The 13,897-nt window shown below is 36.8% G+C and overlaps 1 protein-coding gene across 2 annotated transcripts in view; it reads right to left on the bottom strand.

Moving 5' to 3' along the window:
• LOC123527789 (transcription initiation factor TFIID subunit 10-like) overlaps positions 1 to 13,209 on the bottom strand; it is a 54,785-nt gene extending 41,576 nt beyond the window's left edge. The window contains exon 1 of one of the 2 annotated variants that reach the window (XM_045307461.2): positions 13,122 to 13,209. In XM_045307461.2, coding sequence (XP_045163396.1) covers positions 13,122 to 13,134 — 13 coding nt within the window. In that variant the 5' untranslated portion in view covers positions 13,135 to 13,209. The remainder of the gene's footprint in view (positions 1 to 13,121) is intronic. The other variant, XM_045307460.2, reaches the window with a different exon arrangement.
• Between the last annotated feature and the right edge of the window lie 688 nt (positions 13,210 to 13,897).

Below are 13,897 nucleotides of genomic sequence, written 5' to 3'. Positions count from 1 at the left end.
GATTTTCGCTGGTCAAAACCGGAACCTCGGGTCCACTGAACGCTCTTCTAAAATTTTTCTACTATTTCTAAAGGTTTTCACACCCATTGAAAATTGTGAAAGACCGTCTGCAATTGTGAACGGGTCCGATATTCGGTCGGGAAAATCGCTGGGAGTAATCTCCATTGCTTTGTTTACGATTTTGGAGGGGGGAATTTCGGACGTAGGGGAATTTCGACTGCGGTAGGGGAAATCCTTGGCTGTGGGGGAAATCCTCGGCTGGGGGACGAGGCCGATATTCGGCCTCTGCTATAGAATAAAAAAAACCCTGTCATGTGGTTATATCTTATAGTTTAGACCTGAATCCTCTGTTATTTAAAAGTTATAAATACAAATGTAGCTGTACGGTTAGACTCACAGCGAAATACAATTGTTGCATACTTTTTCGGCCACTATAAAATGGATGTAAATTACTTCAAGCTAATCTTTAAGTGAACCTTACAGGTCTGTAAATCTGTATTCACTAGTCTATTACAGTGTCTGATAATTAACTGTCCAATGATACTACTTATATTCAAAATTTGAACAATTACATAGCTTAAAATTTTATTGATTTTAAAATAACAAATTTTGCTCAGTGGATTTCAAATTCAACCAGTAGGTGCACTTATTACATGAAATACCTACCACCTCTTGAGAAAGTTTTTACCTCAGAAAATGAATCTTCTATGACTCATTAAATTCAAATCTAATCCAAGTTTTACAAAACTACACCTATTTTTGTGGTTAATTGGTCTAATATATACTGAAACTTCCTTTAACTTAACCCTTTACTCCATACAGATACAATAGTATTGATTATTGATACCCAATACACTCAGTAGCATTATCTGTACACTATCTCCATACAGGTTATTGGAGAAAAATGCAAAATTTATACCTGTGTTACTCAGATCAAAATTAGTTTATGAATACTTGTTTTAACCATTTAGCATCCAACAAAATTTATTTTTAGAATTAAATTTCCTTTCTGATGGTATAATTTTCATAATTTTGTGATAAATATTTTTCACAATAGAAAGCTACAAACCTAAGACTTTAGAATATTATCATAATTTAGCTGTTTTATGCATGTGATACAACAGAAAAGAAATATTTTTACTGTTACAAATGCACAATTTTATTAATTGAAGGTAAATGAAAGACTAGAAAGGTCTGTATTAAGTGATTTTCAAAATAAGCAAACCCATTTAATTATAATCATTAAAATCTACACCCCTACCAAACTTACAGAACTTCATAGATCATAAAATTAATTAATTACATAATGTTTTGATAAGAAGCACTGATCAAAGACACTTTCTATAAAATTTGTTGATCCACATCATAAATAATGATGCAAACAACACCTAATTGCTTTGTTTTGACAGCTGTGCACAATAAACACACTTCCAAGGGGTCCAGGTCAATTAGCATAAATTCCATATGTTGACAAGTGATCTATGGATTTTAATGGTTGTTATGGTAACCACACCTTTTATTACACCAATCTTATGTCTCATTTTTACATAATTTGCCATAGTTGAATGATAGAATGCAAATAATAACTTGTTTTTGGGTCACCTATGTACTTTTCCATCCATCAATAGCTGTCCTAATATATATAAAGTCAGTGTGATTTTCAGAAAATGCCACCTGAATTAAAAGTGATAATTATCAATAAATTACAATTATAACCACAAGATTTTCTGAAACTGATCTTTTATTAACAGTTTAAACTTCACAAATATGCTTTTGTGGGCTTCATTGCCAATATATTTTATTGGTATTTTGCATTTAAACTATCAGTGTAGTAGAATGCGATAAAATGCGTATCTATGGAGTAATGCATAGATGCGTTAAAAGGAGTATCTATGGAGTAATGCATAGATGCGTTAAAATGCGTATCTATGGAGTAAAGGGTTAACTGATATCAATAAAACTATTGTCAAAATGAAATAAATAATTGAAAGAAAATTGCACTTAATGTCACTTCTAAAAGCTGTTCTTAAAGAACAATTTGATTTCAACTACTGTGGAATCATTAATATTCATGTGGGACTAATTTTCATGGATTTAGTGGTCGGGTCAATCTATGATATATAATCCCAACAAGCAAGTAAAATTCACATTCATTTTATGTACAAAAGTTGAAATCCACGAATTCATATCCCCACAAAATTGCCATTTTGACCAAATCCACAAAATTTCATGCCCACGAAATTAAATGATTTTACAGTATTTTTTTCTCCATCTATTGAAATCATTTTCTCAGGTATTATTCTTCTCCAGTTAACCTTTACCCTGCTAAATTTCTACAAGAGCTGTCACAGGAGACAGCGCCATCAACAATTTCAATGCTGGGTAGTGACACTGGGCACATCTGTGGAAACTGGAGCTGTCACTGGAATGACTCTAACGGTGAATGAAGATATTGCACAATAGCCTGTGTCAAAAATATTAAGTAATAAGAGAGGTAAAGATAAAGTGTATCAAAACACTATATAAGTATATTCTAAGCAAAAAGTGGGCATAAGTCATTAAATATTGGTGCAAACGTTATGCACCTTGTGTCATATGATGTGGGTGACAATGTGGAACAACTACTTCAAATTTGAATTAAATATGCATTTTATAATAACTAAGATATAGTGAAAATGCATCATATTAACCTTAAACTCTAAGTAAAAGGGGGCTTAATTCATGAAAAAATTGTGCCAGAGTTATGCACCTTGTGTCATATGATGTGGATGATGATGTTGAACAATTATTTTAAGTCTGAATCAGATCCATTCAGTAATAACAGAGATAGAGTGAAAGTGCATCAAAACTTTAACCTGAAAGTCTAAGTAAAAAGGGGGAACAATTCATGAAAAATTTCTGCCAGAGTTATGCACCTTATGTCATAAAATTATGATGTGGGTGATGATGTTGAACAACTATTTTAAGTTTGAATCAAATCAATTCAGTAATAACAGAGTTAGTGTGAAAGTGCATCAAAAGTTAACCTGAAATTCTAAGTAAAAAGGGGGAATAATTCATGAAAACATTGCGCAAGAGTTATGCACTTTGCTTCATATGATGAAGGTGATGATTTTGAACAACAATTTTAAGTTTGAATCAAATCCATTCAGTAATAACAGAGATAGAGTGAAAGTGCATCAAAACCTGAAAATCTAAGTGAAAAGGGGGATAAATCATGAAATATTGGTACCAGAGTTATGACCCTTATGCCAGATGATGTGGGTGATGATGAGGAATAACTATTTTAAGTTCAAATCAAATCCATCAAGAAATTTCAGAGATAAGTAGAAAAAAGACAAAATGTAAAAAAAACTTGAACCAAGGTGGGGACGCGGAAAGACGCCGATGCCGGGTCATTTTTTTGTTTGTTTTGGGTTTAACGCCGTTTTTCAACAGTATTTCAGTCATGTAACGGCGGGCAGTTAACCTAACCAGTGTTCCTGGATTCTGTACCAGTACAAACCTGTTCTCCGCAAGTAACTGCCAACTTCCCCACATGAATCAGAGGTGGAGGACTAATGATTTCAGACACAATGTCGTTTATCAAATAGTCACGGAGAACATACGCCCCGCCCGAGGATCGAACTCACGACCCCGCGATCCGTAGACCGACGCTCTACCTACTGAGCTAAGCGGGCGGGCCCGATGCCGGGTCAAGTAAGATAGCTCTCCTTATACTTCATATAGTCGAGCTAAAAATGGACTGATCCACCATTCAATTTGGGCAGCATCACTTATTATCTAAAGGGGTGTTCATTGAAAATTTACTGACTGAATAGAGAACAGTGCAGACCATGTATAATAAACTGGAAAGAAGCTACTGCTCCCTCTTGTGCTATATATAATCTATTTTCTCCCCAATCAGGATTTTTGTTATTTAACTCCTGTAACAGGTTTTTTTTATCATTATTTACCAGTACCTCCCAAATCAGGTTTTTTATCATTATTTACCTCCCCAATCAGGTTTTTTAACATTATTCACCTCCCCAATCAAGTTTTTTATCATTATTCACCTCCCCAATCAGGTTTTTTTTTTATCATTATTCACCTCCCCAATCAGGTTTTTTATCATTATTTACCTCCCCAATCAGGATTTTTTTTTACATTATTTACCTCCCCAATCAAGTTTTTTATCATTATTCAGCTCCCTAAACAGGTTTTTTATCACTATTCACCTTCCCAATCAGGTTTTTTATCATTCTTTACCTCCCCAATCAGGTTTTTATCATTATTCACCTCCCCAATCGGGTTTTTTATCATTATTTACCTCCCCAATCTGTTATTTTTTTTTTCATTATTTACCTCCACACTCCAGTTTTTTCTCATTACTTAAGTCCCTGATGATGATCAGGTTTTTCATCATTACAATCCCCATGATCAGATTTTTTCGGGCCGATAGCACAAAAAGTCACACAGTCAACAAGTACAAATCTTATATATACTAATAGCGGTCAATCGCATTACATTCCTGTCACTGAGGCGTTTAGGTCAATGGACATACTTCTGTTGCTGAAATTGGATAGTAATTTGTCAACAGATATACCTGTCAACATGTCAATTTGTATAACCTTTTGATTAATTCATTTTAATCCATGCCGTCTCATATCAAATATTACACGGAGCATATTAAATATACAATGTAAAGACTGTGTACTTAATAGAATACGCTGTTAAGTTGCAAGATGGCAAAGGGGAACAACAGTTTCTATAGTCATATCATTCCTTAGGCTAAGTTTATTTCTTAAATCTGTATTTTAAGCTAAAATTACTTGCTCCTGAGCAACCAGGATAGCAAAATCAAATTCCAAAATTAGCTCCAATGAAAATTAAGTTTATTTTATATACATATATACATATAGGTCTCAAAGATCAGTTTCGAACCAATCCACTGCTCGACCAAAATCAGTTTAACCAACTTTAACCTCAGAGGCATAATTTGAACTAAATTGGCATGAGATTTTTTATGTTTTTCTTACACAAGTCTGTGTTTTAAAAACAAGTCAACTCCAGGGCATGGAAAATTTTGACCCCAGGGGCATGATTTGAAAAATCTTGTTACAGGACCACTAGACAATCTTACATGTACATGTACATACAAAAACATCTAAGCTCTTTTGACAAGAAAATATTGAAAAGGAAGTTAGACTAAAATTATCGGTTTATGTAGAATATTTGGTAGGTCTACTCAAATAGGAAAAACTGAACAGAAGAACAGTAAGGAGCGGCTAAATATCTATCAAGAAGACATACTTTGTCTTTAACCTTTATCCTGCTAAATTTCTACAATGGACTGGTCCATCATTCAATTTGGGCAATACCATTTATTATTTAAAGGGGTGTTAATGGAAAATTTACTGACAGAATAGCAAACAGTGCAGACCATGATCAGTCTGCACTGGTCACAAAGGCAAAACCAATTACCGCCAGCAGGCTTAAGGGTAAGGATGGATCAGCACTTTGAAATCCAGGACCAACCGGCTCAGGGGAGGGGGTCATTTTCCTAGACTGCCTGAACTGTAAACCTATTATGCTGAAAACAAGAGCTGTCCGTAAGACAGCCAAGCTCGACTATTCGAAATATTGTCACAGAAGCAGGAAATTATTACCCAAAATGTTAAATATCAAAAGAGTTTTAAGTTCGAAACGGGACATAATTTGACCAAAATGCATATCAGTTATGGGACTTGATGCTATCAACTAGTTTAATAACCCCGAAGAAACATGTGAAGTTTCAATTCCATATCTGCATTAGTTTTGGAGATAGTAACTTGCATGTAAAACTTTAACCAGAATTTTCTAAGTCCAAAAGGGGGCATAATTTGCTCAAAATACATGTTAAGAGTTATGGAACTTGACCCAGTGAGGTTGGTAACTGACCTAGAAAAAGAATAAATAAGTTTCAAAGCTATATGCCTTTTGGTAATAGCTGTATGTACTTGTACGCAAAACTTTAACCAGATTTTCTAAGTCCAAAAGGGGCATAATTTGCCCAAAATACATGTCAGAGTTATGGGACTTGATTCTATCAACTAGTTTTATAACCCCGAAGACACATGTGAAGTTTCAATTTAATATCTGCATTAGTTTTGGAGATAGTAACTTGCATGTAAAACTTTAACCAGGATTTTCTAAGTCCAAAAGGGGCATAATTTGCTCAAAATACATGTCAGAGTTATGGACTTGGCCCAGTGAGGTAGGTAATTGATCTAGAAAAAGAAAAAATAAGTTTCAAATCAATATGCCTTTTAGTAATAGCTGTATGTACATTGCACGCAAAACTTTAACCAGAATTTCTAAGTCCAAAAGGGGGCATAATTTGGCCAAATCATGTCAGAGTTATGGGACTTGACCCAGTGAGGTAGGTAATTGATCTAGAAAAAGAAAAAATAAGTTTCAAATCTATATGCCTTTTAGTAATAGCTGTATGTACTTGCACGCAAAACTTTAACCAAATTTTCTAAGTACAAAAGGGGCATAATTGGCCAAAATGAAGGTCAGAGTTATGGGACTTGGTGCTATCAACTAGTTTTAATAACCCCAAAGACACATGTGAAGTTTCAATTCAATATCTGCATTAGTTTTGAGATAGTAACTTGCATGTAAAACTTTAACCAGAATTTTCTAAGTCCAAAAGGGGGCATAATTTGCTCAAAATACATGTTAGAGTTATGGAACTTGACCCAGTGAGGTTGGTAATTGACCTAGAAAAAGAATAAATAAGTTTCAAAGCTATATGCCTTTAAATGATAGCTGTATGTACTTGCATGCAAAAACTTAACCAAGGTGTGACGCCGACGCCAGGGTGAGTAGAATAGCTAGACTATTCTTCGAATAGTCGAGCTAAAAATCTGTAAGTTAAGCCAGTAACAACTTCCATGGCAAAATGATGGAGGTCCTCAAATGATGGGCTTGCATTTAGCACTTGATTTCATCCAGAATGCAAGTACATTGGAAAGAAATCCTATCCATATTTTCACAGATTGACAAGCAGCATCAACATCAGTTTTTGGGTAAGATACTCCATCATGCAAATTCGCTGTCACACTTCATTCAAGTAAGGGAAATACTTAGCATCAAAAATTAAGGATATCATTTAGTTGCACACTGGACTCCTGGACATATGGGTATAAATGGAAATGAATCAGCAGACAAACTGGCAAAAGAAGCAGCTGTAGAGAGACAGGGATTGGAGGAAGAATGGTAAGATGGACAAGAAAGAGGCAATCAACAGCATAAAAGAACAACAGCTCAGCCAAGTGGGTTAAGCCTAAAGGGTTATATCAGAGGAAGATTCATGGAAGTAAAATTTAAAGAAAAAGCAAATTTTTTAGATTTTTTTGTGGAAGGTATGGGTGTGTGTGTGAGATAGTGGGTAGGGGAAAGTAGGGTGGGTGTGTGTGTGTGCAGTGGTAGAGACAGGATACTGAAGGGCAAAAAATGCGATGAATTGGTATCCCGTGCTGAATGGGTTTGTGGTGAGGAATGGCAAAGAAATATATCCGGCAAAAAGTTATGGATGTTACTAAGAAGCATATAATTGAATGAAATATACTGTAATAGGCTTAGCTTTTAGGGGGTTGGTGGGTTGACAACTTCACAAGCTGATAAATATTTATGGTATGTTTGAATTTTAAAAAACAAGAGCACCATGATGGTCCTGAATCGCTCACCTGTCCCCACATGACCTAGTTTTAAACCGAGTATGACATTGTTTTTTTCTATTATTTGACATTGTGACCTAGTTTTTGTACTCATGTGACCCAGTGTTGAATCTGACCTAGATATCATCAAGATAAAAATTCTAACCAATTTTCATGAAGATCCATTGAAAATTATGGCCTCTAGAGAGGTCACAAGGTTTTTTATTATTTGACTTACTGACCTAGTTATTGATGGCATGTGACTCAGTTTCGAATCTGACCTAGATATCATCAAGGTGAACATTCTGACCAATTTTCATGAAGATCCATTCAAAAGTATGGCCTCTAGAGAGGTCACAAGGTTTTTCTATTTTTAGACCTACTGACCTAGTTTTTGACTGCAGTCGACCCAGTTTCTAACTTGACCTAGATATCATCAAGATGAACATTCAGACCAACTTTCATACAGATCCCATGAAAAATATGGCCTCTAGAGAAGTCAGAAGGTTTTTTTTATTATTTGACCTACTGACCTAGTTATTGAAAACACGTGACCAAGTTTCGAACTTGACCTAGATACCATCAAGGTGAACATTCTGACTTACTTTCATGGAGATCCATTGAAAAGTATGGCCTCTAGAGAGGTCACAAGGTTTTTCTATTTTTGGACCTACTGACCTAGTTTTTGACCGCAATACCCAGTTTCGAACTTGACCTAGATATCATCAAGGTGAACATTCTGACCAATTTTCATACAGATCCCATGAAAAATATGGCCTCTAAAGAGGTCACAAGGTTTTTTTATTATTTGACCTACTGACCTAGTTTTTGATGGTATGTGACCCAGTTTCAAACTTGACCTAGATATCATCAAGGTGAACATTCTGACCAATTTTCATACAGATCCCATGAAAAATATGGCCTCTAAAGAGGTCACAAGGTTTTTTTGTTATTTGACCTACTGACCTAGTTATTGACGGTATGTGACCAAGTTTCGAACTTGACCTAGATATCATCAAGATAAAAATTCTAACCAATTTTCATACAGATCCCATGAAAAATATGGCCTCTAAAGAGGTCACAAGGTTTTTTTGTTATTTGACCTACTGACCTAGTTATTGATGGTATGTGACCGGGTTTCAAACTTGACCTAGATATCATCAAGGTGAACATTCTGACCAATTTTCAGGAAGATCCATTCACAAGTATGGCCTCTAGAGAGGTCACAAGGTTTTTCTATTTTTAGAACTACTGACCTAGTTTTTGACTGCAGTTGACCCAGTTTCGAATTTGACCTAGATATCATCAAGATGAACATTCAGACCAACTTTCATACAGATCCCATGAAAAATATGGCCTCGAGAAGTCAAAAGGTTTTTGTTATTATTTGACCTACTGACCTAGTTACTAAAAACACGTGACCAAGTTTCGAACTTAACCTAGATATCATCAAGGTGAACATTCTGACTTACTTTCATGGAGATCCATTGAAAAGTATGGCCTCTAGAGAGGTCACAAGGTTTTTCTATTTTTAGACCTACTGACCTAGTTTTTGACCACAGTTGATCCAGTTTCGAACTTGACTTAGATATCATCAAGATAAAAATTCTAACCAATTTTCATACAGATCCCATGAAAAATATGGCCTCTAGAGAGGTCACAAGGTTTCTTTGTTATTTGACCTACTGATCTAGTTATTGATGGCATGTGACCCAGTTTCAAACTTGACCTAGATATCATCAAGGTGAACATTCTGACCAATTTTCAGGAAGATCCATTCACAAGTATGGCCTCTAGAGAGGTCACAAGGTTTTTCTATTTTTAGACCTACTGACCTAGTTTTTGACCGCACGTGACCCAGTTTCGAACTTGGCCTAGATATCATCAAGATGAACATTCTGACCAACTTTCATACAAATCCCATGAAAAATATGGCCTCTAGAGAGGTCACAAGGTTTTTTTATTATTTGACCTACTGACCTAGTTTTTGATGGCACGTGACCCAGTTTCAAACTTGATCTAGATATCATCAAGGTGAACATTCTGAATAACTTTCATGAAGATCCATGAAAAGTATGGCCTCTAGAGAGGTCACAAGGTTTTTCTATTTTTAGACCTACTGACCTAGTTTTTGATCGCAGTTGACCCAGTTTCGAACTTGACCTAGATATCACCAAGATAAACATTCTGACCAACTTTCATAAAGATCCCATGAAGAATGTGACCTCTAGATTGGTCACAAGCAAAAGTTTACGCACGCACGGACGCACGACGGACGCTGCGCGATCACAAAAGCTCACATTGTCACTTTGTGACATGTGAGCTAAAAAGGAATAAACAAGTAGCCACGTTCAATAAACGCTTGATGCCCCCGGTGGCATCGTTGTCGAAACAAAGCAACCTAAGTCCAAATCGAGGTCAAGTTCAAGGTCAAACTGAGGTCAGGTGATGCCTGAAGATCTATGAGGAATGGTCACAGGTTACATCTGCATTAGTATCAAGTCATTCTAGTTAGGGGTATTGATGCTAGACGAAACGGTCCCATTTGGTTAACCTCGTACAGACGGAGGAACGGACAATCACTATATGCCTCCCGCATCAGTAGATGCCAGGGGCATAAAAAATATTTTTAGGGGGGGGGGGGGGGGGGGGGGGGCTGGAACAACTGGGTGAGGGGTATAAAACTTTACATTTTGAAGAATGATCCCTCAGGCTTGGGCACCAATCAATCCCTCAGGATTCTTCAGATGTTATAACACGAAAAAACATGCGTAATCCCTACAGTATGACTTCTAACAATTCCCAATTTAGGCGTTTTATGATGCATTCTTCCCAATTGTAAAGGCTCTGCCCCGTTCCAAAATCAGTGGAAAAAACACTGTCAGAATGAAGACACACAACAGGAAGGAGTGAAGTTCTTGAAAATGTAGGAACAAAACATTGCTCTTTGGACACAGACTTTCACTGTATTAAATAGCTTGATTAATGGTCACTGCAAGCTTAATGCATATATGTCCAAAACTGATTTTATTTTTACTTTCAACCAAGCTATTTTTCCATATTTTTAACTATCTTTTTACACTTCAAGTCATTCAATTATTCTTTGTGGTCTGAAGCACCAAATGTCTACGTCCCTGTGAGGAGTTTGGCATTATCACAAGATAGATTTATGATGTATGTCCAAAACTGATAAAAAGTTATCTGAAAAATGTGACACTTGTTCATAAAGAAAATACTGAACACTATTTGTTTATGAGGACAAAGAGAGCATCTCGAATGGGAAATTTAAAAACTTGGATCTGATGAAAACATTGGCTTAATACTGATCAAAGTTTATTGCTGGAGGACAAAGAAGTTAACAAAAGTGCTAGATCGATGATAACAGCAGCACTCTTAGACTATATAAGTATAGGTTCTTGTATCGGGTGGCCTTGGTAGCTCAATTGGTAGAGCGCTGGCATGGTAAGCCGAAGGTATGAGGTTCGAGTCCCGGTCAAGGCTGCACATTTGGAGGTATTACTGAGATGTTCACCCTTGGAGACCATGCGGGGCGAAGCAGTTTGGCTGGGGTTTGCATTAGAATTCGGTTAACAGTCTGCGGCAGACACTAGTAAGGATTGCCAATGTCTCGTAATAAGAGGTGTATCGGGTGACCTCCGTAGCTCAACTGGTAGAGCATTGGCACGGTAAGCACAGTAAACTGAAAGTCGGAGGTTCAAGTCCCGGTCGTGGCTGCACATTTTTCCTGACACTGTTACATAAGAGACAGTGGAATATTCCTTTATGTTACTGATGTTTGATTCACATCATACAATTGCTTTATAATGTAGCAGTGTGTATATAATGTATATAGTTAGTATATATCGATTGTCCAATTAGCTCAGTTGGTAGAGCATCTGACTTGCAAGCAGAAGGTTGTAGGTTCCAGTCATATATCGGGTTGCACATTTTTCCACTCCTATAACACTGGTGCTGTGAGTGTGGTGACTAGCCTTGGAATCAGTCTTGGAATCCTAGAGCTAGGGTGAAGCAATGGCTGGGTTAGTCAAAAGAATCCGAGTTTGTCTTTGAAAAGAAAGGAGAGAGGAATGTAGCAGTGTGTATATAATGTATGTAGTTGGTCTATGATATTGATTGTCCGATAAGCTCAGTTGGTAGAGCATCTGGCTTGCAAGCAGAAGGTTGCAGGGTCGAGTCATGTATCGGGCTGCACATTTTTCCGTTCCTTATTACAATAAATTGAATAAGGTGTTTAAGAACTGAGCACTCTAAGTGTACCACACAAATTATGACCTGCTTTATGCCAGACAGCACAGGAAGTCCATAGGCAGCAGTAAAATGCCACAGATGATAGAAATGTAGTGATAGTAGGTTTATAGGCCACTTCCAACAGCCTTGCTGTTGGGTTAACCCTTTAGCGATGTGGTTGAGTGTCCGCCTACAGATCTCGAGGTCTGGGGTTCGAGCCCCAGTTGGGACCTTGGTATTTTCTCTCCCAGGGTTTACTTTTGGTGTTAGAAGTGTTTGACGGAAACCTGCGGTGAGCATCGAGTGTCATTCTGGAGAGCTGGTAAGCTCTGAAAAGTTAAGGGGGAGAAGTGTAGTGATAGTAGGTTTATAGGCCACTTCCAACAGCCTTGCTGTTGGGTTAACCCTTTAGCGACGTGGTCGAGTGTCCGCCTTCAGATCTCAAGGTCCGCGGATCGAGCCCCAGTTCGGCAGTTGGGACCTTGTATTGGTCTTGTTTGGTATTTTCTCTTCTCCGAAAAATTTTGTGAAATACTTCCTGAATGAAAATTATACTGTGAAGAAATACCGATGTGACCGACTACCAGAGAGACATTCGAGCCAATCAGGGCTCATGATTCAACGATTCTCTTTAGAAACAACAATATGCTTTTACAAGTTTACACTTAATTTTTGAAAAAGTGTTAAAAGTTTCATATCAAACTGATTGTCTGAGCACATCAAGGGGTGTATATCTGTTACATGCCTTTTTTATGCTGATTTTAGGGCCGAAATTCGGCCCCATTCCCCAATCTAAAAAGTATACTTTTTTCCCCACCTTGGCCAAAAATTCCCCATGCAAAAAAAAAAATGAAATTAGTTTTGATTTTCAGTCCTGATTTTAACAACTTTTCAGCAAATATATTCCTCCAAACAATGATTTCGCGACGTAAATTTCCCCTCCAAAAGGGACCTGGTACCCTTCCCCAAATTTACAAAAAAAAAAAGGGCTGTGTTATACACTGCATTAATTCCACATTTGTGTCGCGAAATCATATGACACTGCATAAATTTCCGATGATTCACACGATGCTGTTTAAAGATGGTTCGACGAAAAGTGATGTAACTACTTTCGTAGGAAAGCCCAAATATTCCTTAACATTTTTCAAACTTCTAACTAGTTGTTTAACTCGGTTATTTTACAAAACTTACCAGAATTGATCATGTTTTCAAAACTTCATTCCTGCACGCTTGATTTTTCTGTAACTATTTCTGATTGAAAACATTAATCGAATAAAACGGGCATCTACAGTATGGAACGTATGGTACGCAATAATTCCTTTAACTTAATAAGAAGACAAATTGGACAACATTCAGTAACTATAAAATCATTAAATGTATGTCTCTGTGGCTATAAAGGGACCGTTTACTGGTAGGGTGGCACATGATTTGCTCGGAAAAGAAATACTGTAAAGGTAAATTTTATTTACCGTGGCTTTGTGAGACAATTAACACAAGCTCTGTAGAGCTTTTGAGCAACCCAATTTTAAGAATAATCAAAACCAATTTGTTGGTACCCATTTACAGCTGGGTCGACTGAGGCAATCGTGATAACGTGCCTTGCCCAAGGACACACCGCAATGGGAGTAGCCAGGATTCGAACCAGGGGCCTTCACCTCCATAGGAAAGCGTCTTAGCCCTCTCGACCACTGTCAATCAACGTTATTAAATAAATTGATTGCTCTTAAATTTCAAAAACATCTGGCTCCTAATTAAATTTAGAAATATTTCATTACTCTGATAGCCATATCTCATTTAAATTGCTTTTAAATTCATTACTTTTCATCATCATCATCGTCATCATCTTCATTAATTGCCTCACTCTAGAAGAGCATACTCACGATTTGGTTAAATACTGTACATGTACAGTCACAAGGGACAACTATTTACATATAAAAGACTGAAAGTCTCTCTACACACAGTTTAAA

This window comes from Mercenaria mercenaria, chromosome 14 (genome assembly GCF_021730395.1).
Source record: "Mercenaria mercenaria strain notata chromosome 14, MADL_Memer_1, whole genome shotgun sequence".
Classification (NCBI taxonomy): domain Eukaryota; kingdom Metazoa; phylum Mollusca; class Bivalvia; order Venerida; family Veneridae; genus Mercenaria; species Mercenaria mercenaria.
Note: the sequence above shows the minus strand (reverse complement) of the source record. Positions and strands in the feature narration are given on the sequence as shown.